This window comes from Sparus aurata, chromosome 17, assembly GCF_900880675.1.
Source record: "Sparus aurata chromosome 17, fSpaAur1.1, whole genome shotgun sequence".
Lineage (NCBI taxonomy): Eukaryota > Metazoa > Chordata > Actinopteri > Spariformes > Sparidae > Sparus > Sparus aurata.
Window position 1 is genome coordinate 23,492,093 of NC_044203.1, and position 15,359 is coordinate 23,507,451.

Genomic DNA, 15,359 nt, shown 5'->3' on the forward strand with positions numbered 1-15,359 from the left:
AACCTAAATCCGGTTTCATTCATGTGCTGTTGATGCGAGCATCGTGAGGAAGCATTTAACTGTGTGTGACTTCGTCTCACTTTTACGTTTCCTGCACGTCTGACTGGCCCTGCTCGTCCTCAACTTAAAGAAAAACGTCTTGAATTTGCCAATGCAGATCTGGGTCTAATTGACAGTTTCGTTCACGCTCCAGTGTTAAAGCTTTTGCGCCAGCCCTCTCCCCTTCCCCGTTTTCATCGCTTTCATAATTGCCACCAACATAATGACACAGTTGCTGTGGCAACCGTGTCTCTCTTTTCTCTCTCTCTCGCACGCACACACAAAGAAAGAAAGAAAAACACGCACGCACGCACACACACGCGCACACACTTTGGCTCTCGGAGGTCTTCCGCTGAATTTAAATCAGCTTAAATTTGTATTTTCTCTACGTTTAGATGTCCCCCTCTCTCTGCGTTTTTTTTTTTATTTTTTTTTTTTATTTTGACTTTCTTAAGGAGAGAACCCCTGAATTAGGTCATTGTTTCTGTCAAATGTGGGCCAGCGGGGTCACTGAATTAGAGAGGGGGATGAAATGGAGGGGAATAAAGATGAACGCCACCAGTTGAATCGGCCTAATGACCGTCAGCGCGGAGTTGAGAGTCTCATCAGCACCAGTCTGAGCGACCAATCACAGCGCTCCCCCACCGGCGGACCTCCGTGAGGCCAGTCGCAACCAGGCGGTGTAACCTATCTCTCTTGGAAAATTATGAAGGGAGCCAGCCTCTGTCAGCTCTAGATGGAGAAAAGTTAGATTGGAGGGGGGGGGTTGATTTTTTTTTCCTTTCTCGCATCTCCGGGATAGTTGCGCTTGGAACTTGCGCCGCACAACAAACGGAATTTTCCAGTGTAGTGTACTATAGGTGAATCGCCTTGTCACATGTTATCAGGAAGAAAAAAAAAAAAAAATCTCAGAACATCTCGTCTGGCACTGACTCTCTCCTCTCTCACACTTTCCCGCTCGCGTTTTTTTTTCTTTTTTGTGTTCCCTCTCTGCCCGCCGTGAGAAATGGATTAACAGCAGCCCGATGGAGACGCACGAAGACCGAGCGAGATCTGCTGTGCTCGTAGGAAACAACATTTAGAAAACAACAAAAAAAAAAAAGTGCGGCAACAGTTCACCGTGTTCCTGATCGTCCTCTCGCTACAATAACAGGCTGCCATCTGAGAGACGCGGAGATAACAGTGCGCAGGCTCTCCCAGCGCCGCTCTCCAGCATCAAACCCCAGAGCAACGCACAGGTAAGACACGACATTATGCACCTTTCACCGCCGCCACACCGTTCACTCAATTACAGGTTTCATACCGTCATTGTGTTTGTGTTTGTGTTCGTCTATATGTGTGTGTGTGTGTGTGTGTGTGTGTGTGTGTGTGTGTGTGTGCGGGGAAAAAAATGAGTTTAGAGGCATCAGCTGTGCGGGAGGCTGTCAAACAAAACATTTGGATGAAGGCTGCGCAACAGAAAACGCACACACACGCACACACAGACACAGACACAGAGGCTTCACGCTGGGCAGACATGTTGTTTTTTAATGACTTAAACACTTTATGGATAACTGGCAGCACACTGCGACATTAAGAACATGTTGGAATTGAGACACACATCCAGCCGGACTACACGCGCACACGCACCGGCACGGATACACCCACGCACTTTTTTAGCCTATTGATACATGCAAGTCATGTCCATAACCCGCATGCCTTGTTCATTGCAAGTTGCAACTTATTAACCCTAATGAAGGATGGATGTGTGCGTGTGGAGAGTCGGTGTCCACATCAGTCGGCTGATGCGGAGTCATTGCGCAGCAACTATTTGACAGATGAGACTGAAAAGCTGCTCCGCTGCTTTAATTAAGCGTCTTTTGCATCAAACATGACTTCTGTCAAGGATTTCTCTTCCCTCTCTCATTGATTCACATCGCAGCGCGCTTTTTTTCTGCACCAGCTTTTTTTTCTCCAGAACAAAAAAAAAAAAAGAAAAAAAAGAAAGAAGCCATTTTGTTTCATTTCCAACAAACACCTGTTGAAATTGTTCAACCTTCAACCAGTTGTTCAGCATGCCCAGCCTTCTGCACAGCTGGTCAGCGGCATCCTGCGATCAAAGTAAGGGCGCCGTTTGGTTCAGTTTTTGCTTTGGCACAATTGCTTGCGACAAGCGAGGGATGCGTGCAAACGGTTTGTTCTCCCTCCAGTGGCCGTGGACCTCAGGGATCCAGCTCCACAGCTCTGAATGTGTGCCCTTCACCCTTTGGTTCCCATCCTCCTCCCCCTCTTTCTCTCTCTCTCTATCTCTCTCTCCCTCTCTCTCTTCTCTACTGCATTGCTTCAGCAGCACCATGTAGAGATGCCTTCAGGAAAACAGCTGCCTCTGGAAAGATGTCATATGAGACTTCATGCTTTCAGGAGACTCATTTGAAATGTTCAAGCCACATTTTGCAGCTTTATCTGGGAGTGGTTTGGGATATTTTGGCCAGGGAGAGCCCCCCTGAGTCATGAAGTGAATTGGAGAAAATATGGTAATGTAGAAGGCTTTGGTGTCATGTTGTCAAGCAAGGGATGGGGCAGATGTGACTTTGAAATCTGGTCTGGTTTAATGGGTGTAGATTGGATTCTGCCTCCCTTCTCTTTCACTGCCTCTTTTCACTCACACACAGACAGAGCTGCAGTGCTATTCTGAGAGAGTTAGCTGCCTCAACCCACGCACAGAATCTGAGAAAGAGAGAAAGGCAGAACGAGGGAGAAAGAGGAGAAGGAGGGGAGCAAAAAGGGAATAAAAGGAGAGGAGGACTATGAAGAGGTTTACAGAATTTTGCCCCTCACATGCACAAAAAAAGCCTCCTTCACAGTTCCAAACAAAAACCCCCTTCCACCTTTTAAACTCCTCTAACAGCAGCTGATCTCCAAGTCTCGATCAGCACTCCTCTTGTGTGTGTGGCATTGACTGTATTTGCAGATCTGTTTGTGTGATGCGCTGTGTTGTATTGGTAAGTGCTGGGAGAAATGTACTTGATTCTGTGCCACCCACACACACCGCCCTCCCACTCACGGTCGTCTCTGCATCTATACCTCTGGCTCTTCCCGCTCGCCACAATCTCTTTGCTCATTTAAATCCCTACCCTGCATTTATCCCTTTCTCTCTCTCTTCTCCGTCTTTTCAGGAGCGTGTTCCTCCTGCAACCAAGCGGGCACACCAACACACACACACACACACACACACACACACACACACACACACACACACACACACACACGTCAATATTTCCAACAGGGCACTACATTTCTCCACTATCGAAGAGGGGGCCTCTGTTTCTGGTCATTTTGAAAAAACAAAAGTAGAATAGAAAAGCTACTTTTTCTTCACGTGTACTTTTGGGGGTCTTACACACACACAGACACACACACTTGCAGTGCAAATTAATGACAGCGACTGTGTGTTTTTTTGCGTGCAGGCGAGAATGTGTGTCAAAAAGTGAGGAGGAGAGCTTTCTCTTAACCATGCCTCTCGTTTGTGTTGCAGCGGACGCTCGGCTGACCTGTCCCGAGGTTTGCCGGCACGCGAACCTGAAGAGAATTCTGAAAAAATCAAGCAGAGGTCAGGAGGTCAGAGGAGCATGTAACCGAAACAAGCGGAGCCCCTCGTTGATTTCAGTGCTCCATCCCCCCCCCCCCCCCATCTTTGCCTACATGCTCTGCCACAGATAGGGACGTTTTTGATAATTACATATAATTATAATTTCTGTGGGAGACAGATCTGCTTCTGTCTATTATTGCCAACACCTCCAACACAATAACTTCACACATTTACATATTTCTCCACAAAAGTGATATTCTTTGAACCTCGGAGACAGATCAGGAATAATTTCACTTCGACAGAGAGAGAGAGAGGGAGAGAGAGAGACAGAGAGAGAAAGAGAGAGAGAGAGAGAGAGAGAGAGAGAGAGAGACATGTCACATGGAGAAGCAGTGCGCCATTCAGTTCATGTCTCATTAGTGGTACAGTTGAATGACACGGCCTGAATGCAAAAAGCTTTTAAAAAATCTGTGACGTTTGCTTCGTTTTTTTGAGATGTGTTTTTACAGGCTGGGAGCCGCTTCCTCGCTTTATGCTTACTCCTAATATTCAGCTGTTACAGTCTTCTAGCACCTAAGCTGAGCCTCCCTCATTATCACCCCCCCGGCCCAATCACAGTAACAGTCCGTGCCAGGCAAGTACTGATGCACATTAATCCAACCATAGCGGAGATTGAGACAAAGTGCGTGGTGCATCTATAGATTAACTTAGAACACGTTAACGTGCAGAGATGCTCCATAGAGACTAGGCATCATTAACGGACAGCAGTCAACCGTGATTGTTTACAATGCCAGAAAACACCAAATACAAGAAATGAATTATAAATTTCATACGTTTTTTTCAGAAAAGAATCGCTTGCAGCTTAAATAAGTGCCAATCCTGAATGTATGTCGTGCCAGGAATGAACAAAACGGATACAAGTGTTTACATTTGACAACACACCAGGCCATACGCCACTGTTCAAGTGCCATGATCAGCACAGGAATGTACAGGACTGCCATATTTTATTAAAACTAACTTGTTACTCATTTTTACAAGTGGTTACAAGAAAACTATTCCCCCCAGCAGCATGTCAGATTTGTCCTTTTATTCCGTGGGACAAGTTAGAACAAGGCACTGAGGACTAAAAAAATGAAGGTTGTCCTTCTCAGTTTTTTCTTTTTACAAAGATGCAACCATTTTAGTGTTCTAGACTGGAGAGGTGTTTTCGGAGGGCAAAAGATGAAGTCATTACAAATGCAGAACTCCTTTCTAGCAGCAAATTAAAACCATTTGAACAACATTATCGACAATTATTGAAACCTACCAAGTCATCTTGATAGTGTTAGTCCTTTTCATATTTATTGTTCCTGACCTTTTCTATTATTACAAGACACAAAAACAGGCTTCAGATTTCATCATCCTGCATTACTGAATGAAACTACTGATACATCATCAATATCCAGTAGGTTGTACATGCTACTTGAATATTTCACATGCCGTTTTAGTGGGTTAAACTGCAAAAGCGGATACATAGTGCAACTGCATTGACTCAACAACAGAAAATAGATCTCTTAGTCATGTAAAAATGACGCCCACCACCAATCTCAGAGTCCTCGCTGTCTCCCTGCTCTCCCTCCTTACTGCCCCACTTACCACTGTCGTGGAGACCTCTCCTTCGCCCCCTCCTCAGCACTTAGACCGCTCAGGGAGACCGATCACCGAGGAGCCCAAGACTGCCCCCGGCACATCTCTCCTGCTCCTCACCATGCAGGCCAATGTCAGGCCAGCTGCTCTCCAAAGCAGGACCAAACCCCCCCCAAAACTTCCAGAAACCTCAGAGGGAGTTCTAGAGATGCCTCCGAGAGCCCTTCCCCAGGTCATGTTCCCCAAGAATGTGACCTCATCTGAGGCCCTTGCACCTCCCCTAGGTGCTGCCCAGGTGGCGCCCATTCGACCCCGCATGATGGATATATGGATGGATGTATGTCGGGGTTATTATGACGTAATGGGACACTTTGACAGCGCTTTCAACTGCTCCAAGGACACCTTCGTCTTTTGCTGTGGAACGTGCCACTACCGCTTCTGCTGCCCTGAGCGAAGCCGGCAACTGGATCAAGACAGCTGTAAAAACTATGACTCTCCAGACTGGGCCAAGCCACAGACAGACTCTATATTGTTACCAGAGGATTTAAGTCCTGACACAGAGTTCGATCCGCTGAAGCAGCAGAGCCACAACACAGGCTTTGTCATCGGAGGTGTGATTGTGTTCATGGTGGCTGTCGCTGTGGGCATCAAGGTGGTCTTCAACAAGGTGCAACAGGAAGCCAACCAAAGGGACCTCAACATGCCCAGGTGAGACTTTGACTTTACTTTTCTTTTTTTTCTCACAGCTGGATTTTACTCCATTACTGTATGTATGAAATCAGGTTTTCAGGACTCTATAAATGGCCCAGATTTATCATTCTGGGCTCAGAATACTGTTGTTAGTCATCAGCTGAAACATATTTGATCTTCATCAAGTGGCTGCTGCAGAATTCATGGTTGTTTGGATTCCCCCGGGCTCTTTAGCTCATATATGGCCCGTAATCCTGGCAGTAAAGATTTACATTTCAATTTTTGTACAAGTCACATTCTACTATCTTGCGCTCCAGTCGTGGAGGATGACGTTTATAGACACTGAGCGATGGTTGATCCTTTAAAGGATGCACATGGTTGATAATGTATTGTCTTTTTAATTTTCATTCACAAATGTGTATGCAAACAATTGGCAAGTGGTTGAAAAGAAGGCTTTGGCAGATTCCTAAACAGTTTGAATATAGTATATTTCTGTCAAAATATAAGATGGATGCTTGATAAATTGCATCACATCAATCCTTCTTCCTCACTGAATATGGTTGATCTGTTACGAATCAAATACAGCGATGTAACAAAATCACATTATTTATGCCAAATATAAACAATCAAGTGCCAGACCTTAAAACATAGACTAATAAGCATTACTTCATGTTTTATTCATGTAATTTTAAAGTTTATTCGGTATTTTTTCCTTCATAATATCATTAGAGCCCTGGTTGACATGTTGCGGCACCAGTCGAGCCCAGTCCAGCAGGACGAGAGGAACAACAGCGTGGCTCTGACTGTAGGGGACGGAACGGGGACACTGGGGAGACCTCCAAAAAATCTTTATGCCCCAGGACTGCCCAGCAAGGACAACAGATGTGAGGGTGTAGGGCTTTTTACTGCACTGATGAATAGCACAATCAGAGGCACAATCAGAGCTTTTGTAATTGCGCCCTCTGTAAGCTGAGGCGCGTTGTATTAGTCACGTCTTGATGTGAATGCAGGTTTTTATTTCTTCGCCTCACCAACGAGATATCTTTGTAGTCATTATGGAAACAAGAACCCACAGTGGTGGTGTGAGAAATCTTAAATCTTTAATTTTGTGTGATAATACACAGTCAGACATAAATGTACAGGAATCTGGAGTTTAGTGCTTTTAAAATATGTGTGTTTTACATGATGATGCTGAGAAGCTCGGTGCCTGTGAACTGATGTGATGCAGATACATAAATGTCTATTGCTACCACAGTCTTTTTATGCTGGCATCCATGTCTGACATCCATTTTGAGCTGATTACCTTGTCTTCTTTTGTCTTGCAGTGGGCAATCTGCAGCACAATTTCATCCACTCGTCGGGCACCAGCCCCAAACACACTGCAACTATTGGTAAGGCAGCTGGTGAGAGCCGGCCTCCTATGTAAATTACATGTAATCACTACAATGCTTCATTTACTTCGTTCAGTTTTAAGCTCAAAAGTAGCCTCATTCATTGCAACAATAATGATGATTATCAGAGCTGCGGTTGCTTGTGTTGGTGTTGAAAGGAAGTTAAAGTCTGTGTGTTCCAGTGAATGCTGGCAGATTCACACACCGCTGCATGCAGCGCGCAATATCCAGAGGAGCAAATCTCATTTAACACACAGTCGTTTTCTCCCTGTGGTCTCTGTAGAGCGCACCCCTCGGATGAACAATGCTCAGCTGGCAGCTGGAGGAACCCTGCTTTCCAGTAAACACAACAACACCAAATCCCAGCCTTCCTTCCACCACTCCCTGCACAACCTGGCTCAGCTGCCGCCCTCCTATGAGAGTGCCACCAAGCCGGAGCTCAACAGATACTCCTCGCTCAAACGCCTCGGTGAGTACCTTCATTTTGAAATGAGGACAGTCTGTCTGCCCCTCGCTCCTCTGACTGTGCTGATGCATGGTGACACTCTTGACACTATGGCATAACGTGCAGGATGCGTCATAATGTACTGAGGCTATTTACTGTTGTGATAAACAATTCAGAGAAATTCTGTTTGGCTTCCAGAAAAAGGTCTTGATGAGTACTCGTCTGGTTACTGCACCACCAAGCGCCGGCCTCACACAGCCCAGCCGGCCCTCCAGTCCTCCCAGCATCACCTCCACTGGGGTGGAGACTACACCCTCAGTGGAAGAGGAACCCTCCCGAGGCATGCAGCCCGTCCCTGGATCCCACCGCCACCCTCTGGCATGCCTGCTTCACCTACACCCAATCCTTACCCTCTGGATCCCCCTGAGCCACAGTACAATCCCAATTACGACACTCTCTCCAAGCCTGCGAGGAAAGTCAAGTCAACTGACCAGCTGCTCAATATGGGTGATGTCCCTGGCAATACAGGGACCTTGTCCAGGCTGTCCAAGAACCAGCAACACCAGTACTACAAAGCCATGGCTGCCTCCAATAAGAACTCCAACACGCAGACCCTCACCAGGAAGACCCAAGACAGGCGTGAGGAGAGGCAACAGGAACGACTTCTCATGTCCCCGGACCATCTGGAGGAGAGGATGGGGGCCGGCGGGATGGGGGTCGTGGATCCATACGCCCACACACCAGGAGGGATCGTCCCCACGCTGCCCCGCCAGCAGAAAGCTCAGTCCCAGCAGAACGTCTGCGCCACGCCCTCCCTCGACCGACACCACATGATCAAGATGAACTCTCACCCCACGTCCGGACGAGAGCAGGAGAGGAACACACCCATGACGGGGCACATGAGCGGGGGCATGGGCTGGGCAGGGGAGATGCCTGGACAGGGAGTTGTCATGGGAACGGGAACACTAGGGGGCCACAGCGCCAGGAGGATGGCTTTTGCGCAGAAAAGGCAGAACACCATTGAGCAGCTACATTTCATACCAGGAGGGGGAGGCGGGGGGTCATCAGGAAGTGGAGGAGGGAGTCAGGGGATCAGGACAGGGAGTAAAAATGAGGTGACGGTGTGAGGTGAGGTCTGTGCCTAATGTAGAGTTTACCCCTCATCTAAGGTTTGGGAATAGATCACCCTTCTGCATTTAACTATTAGATAAACTAAGACATAAAACTAGAAGTATTCAGTATAGTAACAGTATAACTTGTTTAGGCTATTCAAATTAGTGTTATCTTGTAATTAAATAGCTTAAATATGATTACTTAATTAAAAATCTAAGTGGGGAGTATCTGTTCCAATTATGTGATAGCCTACATCAGCCATATTTTGTAAGAAAAGTTGCCATATTGCCATATACAGCGGTGCCATTACTTGTAGAAAGACTGACTGGGAGGGTGAAACAAAACCAACAGAAGTGTTGTTCATAATTTTGTTTTTATATATGTTTTTCAAAAAGTACTCAGGAGCCATATTAGATAGGGAACGAGAGAACACTAAATGAGAGAAAAAAAAGAAAATCAAACGGGGGACCATGTGGAATATTGTATCACAGAATTTAATAGAGAACTGAGCCAACCACCTGCTGGACCGTCAGCCCTCACCGACAATGATTTATTAAACAGGATCTCATGGGTGAAAGGACCAGATGAGTCTGTGAGCCTGCTGAGGGTTTTCTTTGGAGATGTGATGCTCAGCTGAACACAACCTCATCCTCACACAGGGAGACAGAACTGATTTCATTCGCTTCCTACAGTATGTAAATGAGTGGACGCCGCGGTGGGGGCTGCTTCTGACTGGGACAACAGCAGCCTGACACTGTTGGCAGGACTTCGCGCCCGATTTAAACAACGGACGTACCCACATTACCAATCAGACGCCTGGGTTGCCTAGATTTCCATGTGACCTTAGATCAAATCCCCAGAGGAACTCAGACTCTGATCACTGTTACACCGCACGAGTGTACACCGATGTTAGATTATGGGTTAGTTTTCTCTAATGTTTCCATTCATAGATCAGGACCTAACTGTAAAAACAACGGGCTACCAAATAATCTAGAGCCATCTGTCACGTTATTACAAAAACATCTTAACATAAATGAGTCAGGAGGTAACAGAACAGACGTATGTGTTCAGTTTACCAATAGGAAGGCAACCTGCTTTAATGTAGGTTGTGCACGAAAGAGCAAAGGTTTTTCTACAGAGCACAAATGAATAGAGCGTGACGCAGAGGTTGCACTTACACAACTGTCCTTCAAAAGCCATTTATGGAGATACAAAGAAAATACCACAGAGGAAGCTGGTCTGACAATCACCGTTTTCTTATTCTCACCAGGTGACAAATTATACAAGTCAGTGATATTTTGTTCTGTCAAAGGATTCGCTTCGGAGAAAGCCGAAAAAACCTCTGAGTCAGGAGAAGAGGGCCACTTGAGGCCCCCTCCTGCATGGCTCCGAATGCCGTAAGAGACTCCGAGGGTTAGGAAGCCCTGCCCATCCTCAAGACGAAGACCTTGCTGTATCATATCGCACTTCAGCCAGTATGAGTTACAAAAAACAACAACAAAAAAACAGAAAAGAGAAAAAAAATCTTCATCAATAACAACGCTTATCAATACTAAGGGCTATCCTATCCTATATACTGTAGTATGTGATATCTGTGGTCCATATAAAATGCTATCTCTTTCTCTTGATTTTGTGTTGATATTGTCATGATGTATTAAGTATTAATGTGTATAAAAAACAAGAGCAATTTAAGCACAGTTCAAAGAGAAACACAGAGACAAAAAACTTTGCACAAATCTACCCCCCCGATATTTGCACCAGATACAAACTTACTTTGTATCACGTCCTCGAGGTTTACATTCTGTACGAGCACAGCTGAAAGTGTGACTGATCAACGGAAGGTATTGTAACGAGCGAGGGTTGTTTCACTTAGTTATTTTTTTGAATCGGGAGAAATCGGAGATGATTGTGAAGATCACAGAGGGAGCTTGTTCCTTTTGTTCAGTTGTGACAGGACACAGAGATGAAACGGTGATCAACAGAAACACAGATTTCATTCGGACAATCTTCCTATACACAGTGCTACATGTAGTTGTTATGAATATGATGGAGTGTTATTATTAATAATTATTATAACTGTTATGGTTATTATTAACAATTATCTTATGATGTGATGTTCTTTTACTTGGTGGGATTTAAGTGTTTATTGTTTTTAGATAACTAGCATTCTCATGACTAGTTGGTTTTTCATACATCTGGTCATAAATTCAAGTTTTTAAAAACATTCTGACTCTTGATGCATGCCGGCTCCATTTCATTGAGAGGCATTTACAGTATGCCTGGATTTACAGGGTCATCGACGCTTATATGGCCAACTTTCCAGCTGTATGTACTGTGCCTAGACATCGGCCTTATTCTTGATCTCAAGTGATGACTTAGGTTTCCACTCGGGTACAAAAAAAACATCTATTGAAAAAATCTGCAGCCTTCTAAACGTATGTGTAGACGACAGTGGTGAGGGACAGACGTGTTTTGGGACGGGCCGGAAGTTATTAAGACCGGAGACGGTCTCCACTGCAGCAGCCTGACCCAATACCTTATACTGGGTTGTACACTCTAAACCCACGATGCCATAATGTATGTGTGTTCGGATGAATGTTTATTACACAGGTTGGAGAGAAGATGGAGGTCTAATGGAAAACCTGAATGCTTCGAGTGCAGTGTCTTTTTCAGGGAACTAGGACAGACGACATACAGTAGTATTAGATTTTTTTAATAGAGCCACAAAAGGTCTGTAGCAAAGTCTGTAATATCTCACAAGCCATATCCATCGAAACTCATCATCACCCTTTTATAAATGGTTAATCTAATTTGTGCAAGTATTGTATTTTGTATAGCTAGTACAATCAGAATATTTTGAGTGATCTCTTCGGCATTAATTTGAGGATTCAACAAATTATGTGTTAGTATTTAATGAATTGTACAGTGCCAAACTCATAACATTTTGTTGTCTTTCTATTGTCATAGCCTCCTACAAAACTACCGGGGTTATTTCTTTTTCACAACTGAGATCTAATACATAGACAAGTAAGCTAAAAAAAAAAAAAAAACAGGCTTGTGATCAGAAAGAAATGAATGAATATGGTGTGTGTTTTTACCATTATGAATTCATTTAGAGAGAGGATGATTAATGGCCACCTGAAATGTGAAGCATCACTAACAGTAAATTGTAAGGACAAGGAACCTTGTCCGATAATCAAATTCATGGATTATTTTCATGCCTATAAATTTCAAAATACAACCCTTTTGTTATTATTCAATGCATTAATCCCCTTGGATACGACAGTGACTTACCAAGAATTTGTATAATAAAGTTGGTGGAAAAAACAAAGTTTTGTGTTTCATTATAGAGTGTGAGGTTTCTTTAATCATTATGTTTTACTTGAGTTCTAATCTATGTAATCTGTAGTTCTTCTACCTGGGACCAATGAATTCTATGGAAGCCCATTTCCGCCAGTAAAAGAGAAAAAATGATGAAAATGTAGCCTTAATAAGAAATGTATCTATATATATTTCCATTATCCAAATTGGGAGACAAAAAGTCAAAGCAAGTTGAGATAAAAAGTCACCTTCAGCTCTAAATGTTGACCTTTTTGTGTCATAATTATGACTTACAATGAAAACGTTTCTTTTATCAAGCTTAGTTTTCATTGTATTTCTTTTTTTAATGGACTTCGAATGAATCCTGTATGACAACATCTGCACTCACATCTTCTCTGGCACATTATTTTTGCACGTTTTTAGTCATTCAATGATATTTATATATGCTTTTAACACGTTTATAACATATTCTTAACATAATGTTTTCCCTCTTGTCTTAAAGAGGAAAATCATTAAAGCACCATACATCTTACAATGATAGGATAGGATAGGATACAACTTTATTGTCATATACACTGAAATTCATTTTGCAGGCAACAAGAAGTGAAACACAAATTAGACACACGACACACACATGGCACATATTCATAAAAGCACATTGAGCAGTCATACGCATGGAACATATCCTCAAATCCAGATCTACTTTTGGTTTAGCAACCCGACAGGCTGATGTATAAAATAATAAAATTAAATGATCAGACAATGTAAAGTGCGTATGCCCTACAACTGTGTTTTGATTACACTTCTAACTTCCTGAGGGAAAATTGTTCCTCTGCATTTTGCAGGGTGCAATACCCACAAACACTGAAATAACTAGTACATTATTGGTCTAGTAAATGTAAATGTGCAATATTCTGCTTTGAACTGTAGAAGAGTGATTGTAGTAGAAGTATGAAGTAGTTTTATAGTGACTCAAAATTGCACTTACAGCCTGGTTACACAAACGTCTTATGGCAGAAATTAGCTCATACACAGGCTGAGGTGTGGGGAATATTTTTGCAAAATCTCTAAGTGACTTCAGACATATGCTTGACATATGGTTTTGCAACCAGCCACACACAGTTTTAAGACCACTGGCTTGGTCAGAAGCAATATGTTATGAAATTGAGATTCTAAAAATAACCACAAGACAAAATTAATTGTGGGGGGTCAAACCGGAACAGCTCTATAATAACAAAAAGCCTTTTAGTCTTCAGTAGGTTAGTGAGCACACAGAGCAGGTCTGCGATAAAATCCCACCACCGCGGGATGTGAGATATTGTATAAGCCACAGTAAGGCTTTACGGTGCCGGTGGGAGTGGACGACACTGCTTTTAAATGAAATGAAAAGGTGAAATTGTCTTCATATAATTCACAGCTCTAGCGCAGAGTTATTTCATACTGTACCTGCTGGATCCTTAGAGGGGGGTGAGGGCTATGGAGCTCATATTTAAAACCTCCTGTGAATACATTTATTGCATTGAGACGTATGAGGGCTTAAATGAAAGAGCTGACTGTGGCATTGTACTGATACAGATATAATTTTTACAGGAGGAACACAAAGGGAACAAAGAAATGATTATGTTTGAATCAGGCAGCGGCCGCCGCTGATGCACTACAATCATTGTAATTTGCACATTTCACCACCAGGAGGTTCAGTGGCTGCTCAGCTCTCAGGCAAAACCTGCATTAGGCCTTCACTCAATATTTCATAATTCAGCCCTCATGAAAAACAGCAGAGCAATAATATCTGGTTATTCTTTGATATTACCATGGATGAATAAGCTGCCTAAACTGCTCAAAACCTGTCACCATTCATAGTAATGCATCATATATCAGATAAGTCAATCAAAACCCAATTTTTCACATATCATGCTCAGGTCATGACGTTGCCTACAGCTGAGAAAGACTGTAAAAATTACCAGAAAAGACAAATTAATATTTAAATTGCAAATGAGAGTGTGTGCTTCAAGGCATTCTGGTAAAAGACTCTGTGTCCCGCAAGCTTTGCGCACATGATTAGCATCCTAACCCAGGTATGATTACCATCCTTAAAAAAATCAGAGCTGATATTATTCACATCTGTGATTAAAGTGACTGAATGAAAGGAGTATTTGATGATAAAATGATGATGTAGCCGGAGGGTAAGTTCTCGAGTCACCCATGACGTTTATCAAAGCTTTGGAAAAACACAAATCATGTCTCACATCTATATTTCTTAATCATCTTATTGATCTGGAAATGGAGTATCTTGATTCAGGGCTGATCACTTTAAGACTGGCTCAGTTGTATAGATCTGTTGTTGGGATAGACGAGAGAAAATGTTGGCCTTGAGAAATGAGTGTGTCTTGTGTTCTTAAATGCATTTCACACACCATTTACAAGCTTTACTGTAATATTTTTTTTCAGCCAAGATTTATGGGTGTTTTTGTGACTAGAAGACCAGAGATAAATGAAATTACAAGATCTCGGTTTCATGAAACAGTCCTTGCAAATACCAGTTTATGAGACAGATTAAAAGATAAACAGACAAACTAGAATAGTAGTTCTCAACCTTTTTGCGAAAAAATACGAAATAAAAATGGTTTGTGAACCCAGCACAGGGACTACTTATACGCACCCATTGAACCTCAGGTTTTGTACTCTGTGAATTCACAGGATCCTGAAAGGGCCAAAAGGAAAAAAAGAAGTTTCTTCCTCTGATCAGAACTCATGTGGATGCATACTTTGCCTTCCACAGATTCAAGGCAAATCATATCACTGATACAGGAAATGTAATGTAAAAGAATATTCCCCTGTTAAAATATTACTTTGATCTCCACAACCATCTGCTGACCCAATAAATGAGAACCAATGAACTAGACAGTTTAACTAGATAAACAGGACTGAGATGAGAGATCCCTGGAAGTAAACATGATGTGATGTAGACTGTCCAAGGAGATACATGTGCTTTTAAATATGATCTACTTTATTCATTATAATTAGCCTAATGAAGTTCTACCGTCTATCTTATTCATTCCTACATCGTGCACATCTTTTAACACATACATACGTATGCGAAACATTTAATCATTCTGATCTGACTTTCACTACACGGTTATCGTGGTAGAATTAATTCATGTTTACA

The 15,359-nt window shown here is 43.1% G+C and overlaps 1 protein-coding gene across 2 annotated transcripts; it reads left to right on the forward strand.

The window, feature by feature from the left end:
• The first annotated feature begins 453 nt into the window (after positions 1-453).
• On the forward strand, positions 454-12,203 carry shisa7a (shisa family member 7a). 2 transcript variants are annotated; one of them, XM_030394016.1, is made up of 6 exons: positions 454-1,277; positions 3,554-5,941; positions 6,653-6,807; positions 7,249-7,314; positions 7,598-7,783; positions 7,958-12,203. In XM_030394016.1, exons 2-6 carry the CDS (start codon positions 5,175-5,177, stop codon positions 8,884-8,886), a joined length of 2,103 nt encoding a protein of 700 aa, XP_030249876.1. In that variant the 5' UTR covers positions 454-1,277; positions 3,554-5,174; the 3' UTR covers positions 8,887-12,203. The 2 variants fall into 2 exon arrangements, with proteins under 2 accessions (XP_030249876.1, XP_030249877.1); XM_030394017.1 differs by lacking the exon at positions 454-1,277 and adding an exon at positions 1,529-2,139.
• Positions 12,204-15,359: the final 3,156 nt, after the last annotated feature.